This window comes from Sinohyriopsis cumingii, unplaced genomic scaffold (assembly GCF_028554795.1).
Source record: "Sinohyriopsis cumingii isolate HCF-2022 unplaced genomic scaffold, ASM2855479v2 utg001937l, whole genome shotgun sequence".
NCBI classification, from domain to species: Eukaryota; Metazoa; Mollusca; class Bivalvia; order Unionida; family Unionidae; genus Sinohyriopsis; species Sinohyriopsis cumingii.
Genome location: NW_028316085.1, coordinates 16,665 through 35,423, shown reverse-complemented (window position 1 = coordinate 35,423; position 18,759 = coordinate 16,665). Strand labels below are relative to the sequence as shown.

Here is an 18,759-nt window from a genome sequence, read left to right as displayed (position 1 = left end):
AGTATCAAGGAAAATGTCACGAAGGTAGACTGATGTGCAAATACATAATGTTTTTAATCAGGCTGATTTATAGTTTCTTCCACACAATTCCGATTAAGTATGTCTTAACGATTGTTGATGTTGCCCGAAAGAAGAAAAGATGACATGAAAAGATTTTGCATGTGTTGCAGATTTACTTGATCGAATTTATATACGTTCGCCATTCATATGACCACCATTGCTGCAAGTGCATTCTGGTAAAGAATTTATCTGGTGTCTTCCTGCGTTGCAAACCATCCACCGTGTACGAGCTTGTGTTCGACATATCAACACTCATCACGAACATCCTATAGCGAAATTATTTATTCCAACACTCGCGTAATGGGTTTTCGGTCATCTATAAGCGTAGTAGTTAGTAATCAGGCAATGGATGTCTCACGAATAGGATACCCGTCTACAGCTAGTCATATCAGGACTCAGCTATTAGGTCACACTCAGTTTTCAACAGTAAGGTCACACTCACGATTGTACTAAAACTAGTCAATACAGTTCGACACAAGACTGTCGAGAGTCTCTACCTCCAATCAGAAAATGATTTTTCATCCGGTTCCGTTACAACCACTCGCAGATTAGTTTTTTGCGGTACCTGGATACCTATCGTGCAACTTCCCCAGTATGGTCCGTCGATTGGTTTGCTATCACTGAACAGATTGTTACTACAAGAAAACATACAAACTATTGATTGGGATCATCATTGCATGGTTCAACCAGACCTCCCAGCCGAGCATTTGATTTCGATGAAATAGAAGACGTTCCAGTAAAAGCAGAATTTCCATCGAGAACTGTGTTAACACTTTGATGTACCAGTAGACTTATCATTTACAATAGCAAGATGACCAAACGCGTAATTCGTGATTCCATAGGGAGTATCCATCGCTTGATTAGTGCATGTGATATGTCTGATATCGTATAATATACCCCGTGTGTGTGAATTCACGTCGGTCTCGAAGACATTCCACGTACATGTCGTGTTTGAAGTCCTTCTGCACAATAGCTCTTGCGAGTCCTTTTGTTCTTTGAATATTTTTGAGTCCGATAAAAAACGACTACATGTTAGGCCGCAGTCTCACATATTCTCCATTTCGTTTATCTGATCATACTTTGTATTCGTGATATTAAAGAACCGAAGTGCGTTATCAGCGAGTCGGTGTCACTGTGCAATATTTTGACCCGATCCTGGTCAAACGGTTTGATTTTGTCATAGTAAGACTATTACCCGAGTAGCTTCGACACGTCCAGCACGGACGAACCGGCATATATTGATTTTGTCAGCTTCATTATTTTATATTTTTAAGTTTTGACTGAGAACGGCAACACATCCATCTTTCTGAATTCAATGGCCGGTTCAGCGATGAGACTCCGATAATTGTCTTACTTGCTATCATGGATAAGATCGACTCGGATTCGTGTGTGCAAATTCTCCATGGAGTTTCCGGACACTGAATTGTTCATGAGCTTGAAAATGTCCTATTTAAAATCCTTTGTTTCCTTTGTTCTCAGATCCTTATTAATCTGAATATACGGCTCCACTCAAGCGTTCTGGAGAAACTCAAGCTACCGATGGATCTTGCTTTCACGATGAGATAGTCCATGTTGCCCAAATGAGGATAGTGCAATCAGATAAAAACCGTTAACGGAAGTAAACACATTAACCGCAATACCAGGGTTCCATGGTTCAAATTTTCTCCGTGTGGCATATGAATATACATATAAACATATAGACATATAAATCTCAAAGCCTGCAAATTATATTTTATTTTATTTCATCTTCCTCGCACTTGTATCTTTTATTAACCATTGATTACATTTTGTATTAATTTTACGTTCTGTTAGTATAAATGACCCAGGAAAATATATCTGTCAGTGTAACCCAACTTACTATTGTAAGCCACTTCTGCGGGTGGTATACACTAACCTCTTTGTCGTAGACCAGAAGAAACTACGGGTTGGTGTCATATTCATTGTCCATCCATCTGTCACCACAAGTTTTCATCCTCGTACACTACCCAGAGGATTGCCATGAAACGTTACACACACACACACACACACACACACACACACACACACACATCTCGTGTTTAGTTGGTCCTAAAATAAAATGGTACTGCTCGGATATATAATATGGCCACCACAGCAGCCGTCTTGAAAATCGTTATCGCTATTCCTTCTGAGTACTAGATGGTCATATCAGTAGGTTTTATTCACAATATAAAATGTGGCCATATTACAAATTTTGCAGTTGCCACTCCTCCTTCATGCAATAGATAACTATTCGTCCAGAGTTACGCACTACAGCTTATACAGGGTGGTACGTGTAAGCTCAAAAATAAATTTACATTCATTCGGAGGTACCATTTCTCTGAATGATACAAAAAAAGTTTATATGGCTTGTGCAAAAGAGTTTATGTATCGTTACAATTCAATAGTAGACAGCGAGTAAAATGTATCCTTTGGCAATAATGATACAAAGAAAGTTTATATCGTTTGATATTCGATATTCCCATTACTGGATATATAGCATAGATAAAAATAAATATATGATGGATAACGGAGAGGTTACTCGAAAATTAAACCTTTTTATCAATGTTTAGTTCATCCCACATCAACACCTTAAGGAACAAGAGACCATGTATTTTATCCTAAAGAAGATGATCGTATTAAGCATCATAACAATTGTAGAGGAAGATAGTTAAACGGCACCAGTCACATCAAACAAATTATACAGTGTAGAACAATTTACAGTTACTCGGAATATTTTACATTTCAGAGACATAGTGTGAGAGTGTAAAGAAAATGTGGGAGGTTTATTCATCGTTTCGAATATGACTTGTTTGTTTTCACGGGGAAGAAAGGAAAATAACATTCTTATAAAAGATCTGAAAAACTGCATCTACTTTCACAAAATCGGTATAAAGTATGCGTTGGATAAAGCTATGATCTCTAAACACCTACATGCATTACAACAAAATATATTGAAACATCCTACGAGAAGTATATTTTACCATTTCTGTTATCACGCTTATTATGTTCTTTCAGCGCTCGAAGCATCCAACGGTAAGTACAGTTTTGAACACGTTATGCATTATATAATATGTATTACTCGACGTTAATCGTTACTGAACGGCTGATTGCAAAGTCTTCAATTCATTTATCATTTAATTTCTTTAGTTTTTGAGGAAAATATATCAATGACACTATTTCTGAACACATTAGGATATCTAACTTATTTTTTCTTTTTTTTCTTTTGCTTATAACGAAGTTTCCTTTTCACAGTAACAATTGATTTATTTCATAATAAAGGAAAATGTCTTCTCCACATTAAAGAGGAATTACATTATTATTACTCAAATGAAATAGATACAATACAGTGCAGATTATAATGGCACAATGCTCATCAGAAAAGTACCGATCAGACTGTTGTCTTTTTTGCAAGGTAATTGTGAAACTATCATTATAACTGATAATGCTCTACTCCCATACATTTAAATGCTCAAGTTTCCAACGACCGCAGACTTGCTTGTTTTATTCTTCCACTCGGTTGTGTTGACTATAAACCATTGATTATATTCACGCATGGTTTCTGTTCTAAAGAAGGAAATATGCTGTTATTTTCTTTTCTTTGCATAATATCAACAAAAGTAATGTATTAAGACACCGCATGAATTAAACGGGATAATCCATCTAGGTTCAATTGCCAGTAAACAAAGTCTATTGTTATCTTTTTAATTAATATAACAATGAAAAGATGTGAGAATTATTAAGAAATATTGCATTATTCTATTGAGAAATACCCATATGTATGTATGTATGTATGTATGTATGTATGTATGTATGTATGTATGTATGTATGTATGTACGTAGTACCTGTTCAGCTGAGATTACATGAAGTTAATCAAGCCCCAGATACTGCAAGATCTTGAAACACAACACAGAATTGAGTCCAAACCTTAAAGAGGAAAACTGTGTCAACTTACGCATTTACAAGAATAAACATATAATCGCATACATATGGCAAGGGAATAGTGGAACTAAATATCATTTAACTTTATATAACCAAGCGTCTTTCAACGGTTGTTTGGTGCTGGTAGTGTCACACATAGTGTCCGTACATCTTATATTTATAGTTGCATTCTTAGATGGAATATTAACGATAATTCTGCTGCAATTATTCATAATGCGAGAGACATATACAGACATGCTGATACGCAAAACTAGCGTGAGAAAATGAATAAAATACGGAAGGCTAAAAACTTCGACTAACACCTTATATTTTTGTCATATCAAAGTCACCCAGTGCTTTCCATTCCTATGTCACGCTAAGTACGTTGAACCGAAATTACTGGGGACAACATGCTGGAAGATGTTTCTACCGACCGAAGATGTAAATTCTCAGCATATTTGTCCTCCACCGGGCTTTCAAATGTATTATGGAAACAATTTACTACGCTGTTTATCTCAACAGCACTTCATACCATTGCTCGCACTTAAATCGCTCTCGAGATTTCGGTAAGTCTTCTAGAACTGTAATTTTTTGTAACGTGTCTTTCCACTTCTGCATACCTGGCTTAGATTCGTCCACTTTTGTAATGGATAACTGAAAATGTGACAGATGAAGGTCTGGAGCCCTCGATGCGTCGAATTGTAAATCGTATATTGTATTGCTTCGATTGTTTCCGTTAGGAAAATGCGTCTCGAATTCGATTAAAGCGACGGGAATGTGATCAATCGTTCAATCTAAGAAAATGCTGAGGGATTTCCAACCAGGCATTTGGTCATCCATAACAATACTTCGCTTTACTAAGACGCCAATACACACGGGGTCGCGCGCGTAATACCATAACATCGAGACCGTCGTCCAAACTACGAGCGTCACTACTATCATATCTTGGATTAGACTAAAGCTGATTGACGGAATAAGATACTGAAACATCTGCATGCCATATTTGTTTTATTTGTTAGTCTCCGGACAAAGCCTTTTCGTGCAGGACTAGCTTTCGAGATGTGTCCACTCCATAAATCCTTAAACTTGTTATTCTTACAATTAGCTCCCTTTCCGGACTGAAAACGCCCTTTTGTAAGCACATGGTTTATTTTGTCCTAACTGTCTCTAGTCTTTAAATTCATTAACTTAGGTATTGTGTTTTAGACCTCATTTTTGGTACACACCATAGCGTTAAGGAACTAGGCTGCTTTCATATCTATGTCAGAGATATTTGTGATGAATATTTCCATCATTCTACCCTACTACAAGTATTCCATCGCTCTGGATATTTACTCGTTCTGCTGATTATTGTGTGAATGTTTTCCCTCTCTCGATTGCGCTACATTTAAACGTTTGCTAGAGCCATAACGTTGGTTAGCTCGAATAGTTTACGTTGTTTTACTAAGAATCTAAGGAACAATTGAATATTCAGCTATTAAAGCAAGATCACATGGTAACCATTATGCACATTCTCAAGTTACGGTCGTTTGTCTTGCGCCTCTTATTAAGGTGAGAAGTTCCATAATTGAATTATACTCCTACAATATTTTTACTAGCCAGGGGAACGAAAATTATCTTGATGTGAAATGGGTATGTGGCTACGTGCTTTTTCTGAGTATCGATAATAAAAAAGGAAACATATTAAGATTACACTTTTATATAATTTGATGGATATTCAGAGATATTAGGTTGATTCTATTTTTCATTAGATGTTTTAGCGGCATATACATATCTTTGAAATAACAATTATTGATGAACCTTTGAAAGCTGGTTTACCTTAAATCAACAACTTTCAAATCATTGATGGTTTAATTTTCTCTTGGGCAGTTGGAGCAGATATGAGTTAAATTAGGCTTTCTTGATAAAATAGAAAACTATATCTCTGTCTTAATCATGCTTAGTTATCTCATATAGCTTTCAAAAAGCTGACGAAATTGAGTGCGTTGTTACTAAATGCTGTGACAAATGAATATAATACGTTTACAAAGAAATAAGAGTAAAGACATTAAAGACATAAAATAAAGTGTATTGGGTAAAATAATTTGGAGCAAATATGAATAGATACAATACCTCACGTTGCGTTGTTAAAAGTGCAAATGTACTGATACCGAACGTTTATGACTGAGATAGCTGTCGAATGTCGGATATTCGATGATGTTTAAGCTGATGTAAATCAGTGAATTGATGGTAGGCACTCGGAATCTCATAAACATTCATTTATTTATCTAACTTTTATACATTCTAGCTCGATTCTCATCGTTACTAGATAGCATCCTGTGAAAACATTGCATTTGGGAAAACTATGTATTTTCAATATCATTCGTTGGTGCCTTGTCATAGATGTGAATAAATATATTCTTAATCATATGGCATCATTATTATGATAGACTAAATACTACTGATGGAAGTGAGGTAGTACATAAAATCACTGTTAACTGCAATTCTAGTGTGATATTGTATTGATATATTAGTATTCACCCTATCAATTGCTTCCAGGCAAACGCGCCTGTCTTTTCCTTTCTGGTGACTATCATCGTAAGTTCAGTACTTTATAATATGAACTTCGTACCTTTAATCATATTGTCAGTTGATAGTTCTTTAATGCAAGTCGCACTGATGTAAACGAAAAATTCGTTAAGTGATATGTTGTCTGTTTCGGTGGTATATGACGGTTCTATACGAGGTCATTTTTTTGTTCTGCAGCTAAATGTTGGCATTATATCCATGAATGTCTCGAGTTCATAATGTTTTCAATGTAAATCATTGTGTATCACCGTTTATAAGGATACATTATTCATATTTTGTTATACATTATCTACATGGATAAACCTCGGACTCACGAACCAAGGGTCGCTGGTTTGATACGTTCTCAAGGTAACCCAAGTCTGCAGCATTAGTTTTTCCTTCAGAATTACATCCAGCTCTCATTTCCCCGGCTTAATATGATCAATTATGGGTAAAAAAGTGGACTTAGGAAAACAACCAATCACCCCATCCTTTTTTGTACAGCCTAGTCAATTACTTTATATCTTTTATTTTCGGTAAGGAAATAACTATTTCAATGGAAATTGTATATACTGTGCTTAAAATTGGAAAGCAAGCCTAAGTTGAGACTCCCGTGTGGTGCCTTTCCCTAGAATATGAACCCTGGTGCTACATGACATTTTTTAAATTTGTGTGCATAGAAGCATCCAAGAAGAGCTGCCTTATTTCTTGAGACACTGAACCGTGTTTTATCTGTATCAAATGCTTTGTAAAACACAGACGACAACGTCGACAGAAAGAGGACCGCATTTAGCAGAAAATTCTTTATATTCCAAGAAAGAAACTGCGATTAAATTTCAAGTCAGTTATATAAAATCAAAAACATTAACTCGACTGGCGAAACAAAATCCAGACTACTGTTCACCAAAGACGCATTCGACCGTTTAGCAGTTCTTAGCCACAAAGCGAGAACGATCGTTAACAACACCACGCAGGGGCGGCATTTACGTTGTTCTTAGGAAATCTAAAAGAATATTGATATAATAAGTGAGACTGACCCTCATGACTATAATCGTGCAAAAAAAAAAAAACAATCGAGGAGGACATCAATTCCAAGGTAACCGTTAACACTCGCAAATTATAAATGCAAGTGTAACTTAGTATATGTTAACTTGTTTACTTGCTACAGCGACAGTAACAGTTGAAGGCATGCTAGTCGCAATTGCTTTTCGGATCATGCACGTATTAACCTTTTAGGCTGTCTGCTCTGGTAAAATAACTGAAATACATGCTGCATTCGCGAATAATGTATTGTAATAAATTTGGAGTATGCGCAGATGGTCATAGCGCCCCGTTTTAAGGAATTCTTAGATTTTTGTGATTACTTGTCTGATTATTTGAATTCGGTGCAATTTATATTCCTTTGCCTGAAATAATTAGCCAATTACTTGGAGCAAACGTCACGGAGTAAAGTGTTAGCGAGTTTCCATGACGCCAAAGTTCACTAGTAGTGAATTCAGGTTCAAACCGAATGAGTGTCCATGTAATAACAAAGTCCATACTAAAAACTAGTGATGTACATTGGTGGCGTGACTGCAATGGCAGTATTTACGGTAGGAAACCGGTATATTACACAATGGAATCAAAAAGAAGGGTCTCGGCAGATACCGTTTATGTCGCCATGGTGGCAAATGTAGTGCAGTTATACAGTGGGAAAGTGCATTGAAACCATAGTTTGACTGGCCTCAATTGGCGTAGTTGAAATAGTTCCTTGTGTTAAGGGACACTTGCATAGTTTCTACGGCGAGAACTGCAGGCGGTACGGAAACCTAACGAAAAGAGGCCGTGCGGGCGGTTGGTGGATATTTGGCAGGTTGTGGGATATGTGATTTTGCGTTGATTAGAGTACAATTTAGATATAGAATGGACACATCATGCTTTCTAAGTTGTATGGAAGTCTTTGGAAAGTTGGGATAAACTTATGACTTCTAGAGAGAATCGCGCCAGGTTATTGACAAGTAAAGACCCTTGGCTTGTAACAGTATATTATGAAAACATCTAGCAGCGTTACAAATTAGTGTCAGCACCATTAGTGAAGTCGGTGGCTATTTAAGATAACATTTTTAACACAACGGAGTTTGATATTCTGTTAGTGGAATTATAAAGTGTCTGACTGTTATGTGGGCAAATAGGAATAGTTGCCAGCGGAGCAGAGCCATCCTGGGATGTGACCTATGTAGGCGTCCCAATCAAGTAAACGGTTTGAAAACCCAGGCGCCACTGTGTTTTTCCCTCACGAGGACCTGAAATGCAATCGTCGAGCACGACTTTACCTCACCTATACCATCGTCGAGCTGATTCATTAGTGTATGTTTGTGGAGAAAAAGTCATAAGTTATAGAAGGCGCGTACCTAGATCCGTAGTTTGAATCTAAACTCCACTTTTCGATACTACTACACCTGCAAAAATTGGTTGTATTCTGTGTATATTGCATCAGCTTCTTCCTGACGTTTTATAGTAGATTGTCCTTTACAACCTTTGCAGCCAAACCAAATAAAGTTACACCAAACCCTATGCAATTTAGGGTAATAATACAACCTGTAACTGTACCTGCAACTGGAGGGCAAAGTCTTGCAACTAAAACGCAAATTGCAGGGGAAGCAATTGCTTGCCTGCGAAATATTCCGACTATCACATTTAACTTTTCAAGTTTGACTCGAAGTGAATGATATGATTTCTTTTTTGAAGTTATATTCTCTCCTGACTTAGGAACCATAACATATTCTTCACTTTTGCTTCCCATGCATGTTATAGCCATATTTGCATTTTTCTAAACACTTATACCGTTTGAATTTTGCTCAACTTATTAGAAACACTTGTTCTGTTTGTATTTGTTTTATTTTTTAACTAATGTTTTTTTAATCAACATACCAGTACATTATTGTTCATAAAATATTGTAAATGCGTATATTTTTGCTATGATTCTTGTATCTTCAGTTTGTTAATTATTCTGAAATCACATATGCTCCGCCTTCTACTAGGGTTCAATTTAACTGATTTTTGTATCAAATATTATAATTCTCAAAATGTTCTCGTGCATTTCGCGTGCACTGTTAAGAGAGTGATATATTTTTGTACGTGACATAGTGATCTTTCCCATGCTGGAGTTAAGCACGTATACAGTTATTTATATTGACTAATAAACTGTAGCTGAACTGTAACTTCTGGATCTATTGGCTGTGTATGTAACGAATTTACCAACATATATACCGTAAACATTAAAGGTATCGCATTCATATTGCATATCGCTAGCCGAAAGAAATAAAGGTCTTGCAATGGGAATTTATGCTTATACATAGTGTTCCAATGCGTTCCATCATTTATATTTTCAATACCCGTGCTTTTGTTATTTGATTCTGAATGTTATTGTATGTCCTTACAAACGAAACACATGCTATTACTATCTCTAATAAAACTAAAGTATCACCCTAATACATTTTAGGGATGGTAAAATATTACAATTAAGATAATTAAAGATCTAAAATAGCCATATGAACACACACACACACATGTATATTAAAGTGATATTTTGGTACATCAAGACATCCACTCCAGCCATTTATCCCATAAGTTATCCATGCTCAAATATATCAATACATTTATATCTTAATAGCCTTGAGACAGAAAATAAAGAAATCTTTGTATTTCAATCTCCTGCAAACATGTATATATTTAAATTCTCGACTAAAACTGCCAATTTATCTTGTAAATTCTGAGCCTTTTATTGGTAACAAAGAATAAAAACTGAAATTGCTAACAATGTTTTCGAAACAGTGCATTATTACATTTGATAGGAGTGATGGGGTTCGTTTAGGATTTTCAAGGTGCTCATATACAAGGAGTTCATATCATATGTGATATTCATGATAATATTCAGTTGGTTAAACTTAACAGTTGCAATTATTGTGGATTATGGATATCTTTACAACAATAAAACTGTAGTATCAACATTTCAGTTTTCTATTAACATGAATGCTGCTAAACATTGTACCTGTAAAAATAATATTGAAATAAGATGGTTGATATGAACATGTTATTCCACATTTTGTGCGGCAATGGTGATCAGTGCCATACTTGGATACATTTAGTAAATATTGGCAACGAGAGAGGTATTTGTTTTCCCTATTAAGTTGGATTCGCTTGAAGCGATTTTTTTTCAGGAAGTGTACCCACGGTTAATATCTTATTTAATTAGTTAAAAATAAATCGATGAACGCATATACCCTCCTTTTTTATTATTTGTCTATACATACTGTTATTTTCAATTGAATAGCATATATTCTACCTTAAAAGCTGATTGTTGAAATTAATTTTTTCTTCAAATCACTGGTTACATTTATTCATGGATAAAGGAACCAGCGCAAAAAATGTAGTGCATGATGTTGTGACACATTCAGACCCTATGTCTGTTTTATATCTTGATCAACAACCTTAGCTCAAGTGTGTGAACATGGGTATATGTATATGTCTATATATATATATATATATATATATATATATATATATATATATATATATATATATATATATATATATATATATATATATATATATATAATGACTCTATGGTGTTAAAACTTGTAATACAAAAAAGTGAGAAGCAACAAGCTTTGTAAAATTCAACAAATAATGTATTGTCCATGAATACAAAGTGTAACTATACAGAGGAACTTACGCTATTTATAAATTGCGATCGTGACAGGGTTGTCTTGGAGTTGCTCTTGCTGTGGCCATGACGAGCTCATGATATTCTAATTAACCACCTATCACATTGGCGTCAATCACAAATCTAAATCTATATATGATTCCACTTGCTCTCTATGTATTCTGTTCTCGTTTGCAGCATCGTACAATGTATCTTTTGTTGATGTCGAACGTAGTATCATATATGGATATTCTTGTTTTTAATCCGTAAATAAAAATGATGCAGATCACTGGTACGATACTATTGTTGCGTGGCCTCACACTTCCTCGTCGAGTATTTTCAGATGTGGGGATCGCTTTTGCTCCTGAGAGAGCAATTGCGTACTTGCATTAGTGTCTGGTACTTTTACCCTAGTGGTCCTATGGCAAATCTGTCGTGTCGGAGACTCTGGCAAATTTAGGGTTCGTGCTCTGAGCAATTATCCGTTAAGAGCGTTACAATGTCACTACTGGCGTGAATCCAAATTTATTGGCTTGCCCTGGTCTAGCCAAGTCCGTCAAGGGACAATCAGGAGAGGCAAAATTTGATACGAAATTCATACACAACCCGACTAACCAAAGGCGCAATGGAATCTGTTTCTTTGTTCTGATCTTGAATCGTCTCTGATCGCTTCTGTTTGTGACGGTTGGATTGCAATTACCCCGATCGACTTAACAGATGGTCAAAACATTCCATACTAGATTGTACATGGTTTTCATCACTTTGATATTGACCTTGTAGAGTTTGTCGAAAAAGTGTACTAAAGCTGTACACTGATTTTCCTGGCAATGCTCATACACAAATATATCGTCAACGTAACTAAGTTGTGAATATTACATTTTGTGTGGCATCATCTGCGATGGGCACCTGTCAATATTATTCAGTGTAATCTAGTTTCGAAATATTGATGCGTTGCCAATTTTGAAAACAATCCCTCTATTTTTGGCATCTGTTTGGCATCAAAAACAGTTATTTTGCATACTATATACAGTTTGATCCACCTTTCTTTTTTTCACTAAGACCACACCGTTCTGGTGGCCTAAATGGTCTATGCGTCCACCTCGGATGCTGAGTTTGTTGGTTTCAAAGCCCGAAAAAGTCATACCTAAGACTTATAAAATTAGTACTATCAGCTGCCTCTCGTGGTGCTGAGCATTAAGAGGGTGATGCTAGGACTGGTCGACCTGGTGTCAGGATAATGTGACAGGATGGGACATGATGTTAAATGTTTACGGCCTGATGCCTCAGTGATACTCATCACTATAAACTGTCACACTTCAGACATCGTAGTGATATGACTGGAAAATTGTAAAAGCTACGTTAAAAATCCAAATCACAAACACACACATATACACACATTCAATAACATCACAGGTTGACGGTGAATCCGAAAAGTTTGCGTGTTCAATTACAACCATGTCCTGCAGTATAGTTACTTCCTCGCTGATTGTCTACCGTTCACTAAAATGTATTACACATTCATCAATTGTCATTATGACTGAGATACTTAATTTTGTTTGAAGTTTTGTTAACTCATTATGACCTATCATAAACAAAGCTGAATATCTACTTATAATCTTCCTGCATTGTTGAAACTGATCTTCAGATAACTGTACACAGGTACTGATCCTATATACTACTTTTCATCCCATGGCGTAATCTAGTGTAATTTATGTAATCGGGTCTGGTTTTGGTCTTCCAGAAGGCTCATCATGGAAGAGTACATAATACATTATATACACGGATGCCATTCACTGGTCTTAAACTAAGTAATAAAAAGCAGGAAAAGAAACAAGGTTTGCAAAACTCAAAGAATACCTTAATTACTTAAGCTAGAAAATTATGCAGATTGCTATGTTCTGATTCGTTTTATTCTTTTTTCGCGACTTTATCGGACCTTTACATACTTGATTAATGAGAACATGCTTACCGTCGATATCTGCTACCTAAATCACGTATAATTAAATGTTTTTGATCCGAAGAATCTTAATTTACTTTCAATATAACGTCTTAGACAAGCATTATTAAGTCCTAAAAATTCTTCGAAAATGTTTAGTTAGTATTTTTAAAAGGGTGACAATGCTAAACAAAGACAAGTCGAGTTGCTTGATACGCTGAGTTTCTGGTGTCGTGGCATGTAAATATACACAAAATGCATACACTGAGTGATTACTGTTTGTGTTTGATTTCTTTCTCTATTTTCTGCGTGGGATAATGTGCGAATTGCCGGGACAAGCTTAGTACATAGACCCCAGCAAAATAACTATTATAATTCTTGTTCTAAACCAGTTTGTTATGTTACACCTCATTCTATTCATTTTTCGCAACTTTATTTTTATCGGGCCATAACAACCTTGTTGTGGGAGAATATTATCAGTGTCGAAATCAGCTACATAACTGACGTACAATTAAATGATTTGGACCAGAAGAATTTTGATTTTCTTTCAGTATATCTTTTAGACAGATATTGTTATTGTTATTGTTATGGCATCATATTATTACAGTTATCCGCATTCAACGAACATAGTTCGCATTTCAAGGAAATAACGTGGTGAAAGCGACAGTCGAAACGCATGAATTGGACATATCAACAATCTTCATGGCATTCAACAATAGTCAACTCCTCCAGACTGCATTATCTATTTAAAAATCAAACATTATCATCATGAGGCAGAGAGAGAGAGAGAAGATAATCAATTTAGTTTTCAGTCATGAAAAGTTTTGCTTTGGGGCTGTTTACGCCTGAATAACTGCTTCGATAACAACCATAAGCATAATACATAAAGATACTGCATGCTGTCAGCCTATTGTCCACATAGTATTGTATTTCTTTAGCGTTAAAGTCAGTGTCAATGTAAGGATCCACATATACAAACATGTACGCACATGCACTGAGACTGGTGAGGGCTTTATACATCAGGAGTTCCAATTATCCAATGCATATGATGACTGAGAGTGAGAGAAGCAACGATAGGCTAAGAGAGAGAGAGAGAGAGACAGAGAGAGAGAGAGAGAGAGAGAGAGAGAGAGACACAGAGAGAGAGAGAGAACAAAGACAATACCTATTGGTATTTTCTTGAGAGAGAGAGAGAGAGAGAGAGAAAACAAAGACAAAAAAAATAGTATTTTCTTGCAGGATCTTCACTGGACATAACAAAACGTTAATGTTGTTGTCCTAAATATCCTTCATATATATCTAGCTCAAAAAAATTGCAGTTTCAAATCTGGAGAGAGAAAGAGAGAGCTAAACGAAATCACGAAAGTTCATTTTACCATACAGTGAGTATGCCATGGTATACGGTAGATTTATATCAGCATATAGTGTTTTCAAAATGGCGCCGGTATTTTAAACAAGAAAGATTAGTCAAAGATAATGTATGTCCCAAGAACAGCTAACCACAAAACCAGAACACTATTTCAATAATCGATAGGTAAATACAATTCACAACTAATACAATATGTACAACACTAAAATAGAAACATGATCTGTCGCATTTATAATAAAAAAGGCATTGAATGAATGAATGTTTAGGATAGAAAATAGTAAAAGATAGTAAAAATAACCAGTTTGCTTAGCATGATATAATTACTTTTGTATTGACTCGTTTTTGAGCATTGTTACATAGAATATCAATATTTATGCAAATTGAAATCATGATGCTTTTGACACTGAGCACATAGAGTGTTGGGATTTAAGTAAATTACAGTAGAGATGACTTTGACAAGGAGTAATAGTACACGGAATATACATATTTAATGATATTAGAGTTGCGATGTTTTTCACAACGAGCAATATTAGATAGAGTATCCAATTTAAGGACAGTATAGTAAACATTAAGGATTTATGAAGCTACAGATGCCAAAATATGTTCTTCTGCGCGTAATAAACTGTAAGTTGCCATGTAAGACAATGTACATGATCCCAGTTGAATAACATTAAACTATTATCATTTAAATTCGAGTCTAATCTGTAGTTTGTGTTTACTTATGATATGTTTGTTTCTACAATTTGTATTTACTGCAGAATGGTCTCATTTTAAACATTAGACGTTTTAGCATGGAATAAAGTTCACTGATCATATTAAGTGCGATAACTGCACTAAATACAACCTGAGAAAACATACAAATAAAATTAGTATCTGGGCAACATGCATCAACAACTGTATCAGATGTTATAGTTATGGAAGAGAAAACGCAAACACGAACTTTAGTTTTCCTTTTTGATTTTAAAAAAATAAAACAACCAACTTCTGTACTCTAGAAGAGCCCCATGCGAATTGCTATAATTTAATTATGAACGTGAAAGATGACAAAGATTAAAGGATTATATCGATCACTGTTCACCTCAAACAAACTCGGATGTTTTCAAAACAACTTTGTTTTGCACAATAGCTGCCCATGACAAGAATCAGAAACCACAAAACTGTCTATCTCAGACTGTACACACGTGGATCATAGCATTTACGAAATCGACAAATATTGAAACCTAGTGGAAAGCCGAGTTGCGGTGTCTGTTTTATAGCCCTCATCCCATAGATGTCATTAACACGGAAAAGAAATTCATAGTACTTAATTAAAAGAACATAACGTACTGTTTGACACCTTGATCAAAGACACTCAGCAAATCAAATCATTAGGGACTTGCTAATTTCTGGCCTCTAGGCACTATCTTATTAATCAGATTCCAAACAAAGCGCCAGCAATTCTAGATGCAATGTCTACATAGAAAAGTCAATTAGTTGTCGGGAAAAACGAGAGATATAAAAGTGAAATATAATGTTTTAGCTTGAATTAGTGTAATTTTGTTAGCAGGCCTTGCACATGAGTTGTCAAATAAAATTTGGAGAGTCTACCAATAAAGTGAAGAGGTTCATGCTAGTTCAGTATGACATCCATTCAAACATATGATGAGACGCTGATACAAAATGAGATTTATGTTCTTTCTGTGTGTTTGTGCAAACGAGATATGAAAAGTTAGAGACAAGCAGAATAAAGAAAGATATATATAATCCGATTAGCGTAAAGGGTGTACCAGTGAATACTTGAATAATGGCCAGCGTTTTGTTGCACATATATGTTATCAGACCATTATGCTTATCCTTATTCAACAAACACAATTCGCATTTAAGGAAAATAACTGGTGAAAATAACAGACGAAACGCATGAATTGGAGATATTCACAATTTCCATGGCATTCAACAATATTAAACTCATCCAGTGTGCATTATCTACTTTAAAATCAGACAGTAGCAGCAGGACCAGAGAGAGAGAGAGAGAGAGAGAGAGAGAGAGAGAGAGATAAGATACTCAATTTAGATTTCATTCTTAAAAATCTCTACTATGAGGCAATATAATCTTTTAATCTCTATATATCAGGAGCTCCAATTATCCAAAATATGCGAGATGACTGAGAGATCGAGAAACAACGATAGTCAAATATAGAGAGAGAAACAGAGAGAGACAGAGAGAGAGAGAGACAGAGACAGAGAAAGAGAGAGAGAGAGAGAGAAAGAGAGAGATAGAAAGAGATCAGATAATCAATTTAGATTTCATTCATGAAAATCTCTACTTTGAGGCAATATACTCCTTTAATCTTTATATATCAGGAGCTCCAATTATCCAAAGTATGCGAGATTACTGAGAGAGAGAGAGAGAGAGAGAGAGAGAGAGAGGAAGGTCCATATATAATATCATTTTCTCTTAACATCTTCGTAGGCCTTTGTAAACCTCAGTGTTGTTGCCCCAAATATCATGCAAATTTAATAAGCTCACAAAACACAAAAAGATGCCGTTTTAAATCTGAAGAAAAACGGAGAGCTAAACGAAATTACTTAAGTTCATTACACCATACAGTGAGTGTACCATGGTATGCAGTAGATATATATCAGTATCTCGTGTTTACAAAATGGCAGCAAATATTTTAAACAAGATGTATTGGTCAAAGATAATGTGCGTACCAAAAACATCTATCTAGAAAAGCAGAACAATACTTAAAAATTGATATGTGAATATAATAAATAAACAATACAATATGTACCACGCTTAAAAACAAACACGACCTGTTGCATTTATTATAAAAAGTAAAAGGTCTTGAGGGAAGGAAGACTTAGATGAGAAAAATAGCTAAAAAAATTAAAAGTAAATAAGACAGAGTGCTCAGCACCATACAATTGATTTTTTTATAGTAACATGCTTTTGACACTGATTAGCATCACATATAATATCAATATGTATGCAAGTTATAATTATGTTTTGGACACAGGGTATATAGTGTGTTGAAATTTAAACAGATTGCAGTAGAGATGCTTTTGACGAGGAGTAATAGTACACGAAATATTCAAGTGTAATAATATTACAGTTAGGACGCTTTTGACATTAAGCAATATTCGATAGAATATCCAATTTAAAACATTGTAGTAGACATTAAGTAGCTGTTAAATTACTGAACTCAGATTAATTTCTTCTGTGGATTATATTCGATAGAATATCCAATTTAAAAAAAAAAACAAACAACCAAGCAGAAAACCAGAACACTAATTGAATAATCGACATGTAAACAAAATACATAAATAATACAATATGTAATACGCTAAAACACAAACATGATCTGTCGCATTTATTATATAAAATAAAAGGTATTGAATAAATGAATATTAGATAGAAAAATAGTAAAGATAGTAAAAACAACATATTGCTCGGCATGATACATTCCTTTTGTATCGACACGTGTTTGAGTAGTGTTGCATAGAATATCAATATTTATGCAAATTAAAAGCATGATGCTGCTGACACCGAATACATAGCGTATTGGAATTTAAGCAGATTACAGTAGATACGTTTTTCACAAGAAGTAATAGCAAAAACAAAATATAAAAGTATAGTAATATTACAGTTACGACTTTTTCCACATTAAGCAATATTCGATAGAATATGCAATTTAAAATATTATAGTAAACATTAAGCAGCTATTAAATTACTGAACTCAGTTTGTTTTCTTCTGTGGATTATTTTCGATATAATATCCAATTTAAAAAAAAAACAACCAACCAGATTATTTTCTTGTGCGGATAATAAAGCATCAGTTGCAATGTAAAAATTACATGATCCCCGTTAAATAACATTAAACTATTATCATTTAAATTCCATTCTGATTTATAGTTTGTGCTTACTTATGTTTTTTTTTTTCTACAATTTTTATTTTATGCAGAATGATCCTATTTTGAACATCAGATGTTTTAGCATGGAGTAAAGTTTACTGGACGTATTAGGTGTGACAACTGCACTAAATACAAAGACGAAAACAAACATACAAGCACAAGATGGACCAGGACAACATGCAACAACAACTGTATCATATGTTAGAATTATGGAAGAGAAAACACAAACATGAAATACATTAAATACGACGCAGGGTACATAAAACAGTGTATTTGCAATAATTGAATATGTGAGGGCCATTGGTTCTGTTAAATTCATAGCGTGTAAATATTGTATTACCGGCGATAGATCC

At 34.9% G+C, this 18,759-nt stretch overlaps 1 protein-coding gene across 5 annotated transcripts in view; it reads left to right on the top strand.

Moving 5' to 3' along the window:
• LOC149771356 (E3 ubiquitin-protein ligase TRIM33-like) overlaps window positions 1–18,759 on the top strand; it is a 137,050-nt gene that overhangs the window by 107,016 nt on the left and 11,275 nt on the right. For all 5 annotated transcript variants that reach the window (XM_089948557.1, XM_089948556.1, XM_089948555.1 and 2 more), the window contains one exon: window positions 3,076–3,093. In XM_089948557.1, the coding sequence (XP_089804683.1) occupies window positions 3,076–3,093 (18 nt within the window). The remainder of the gene's footprint in view (window positions 1–3,075; window positions 3,094–18,759) is intronic.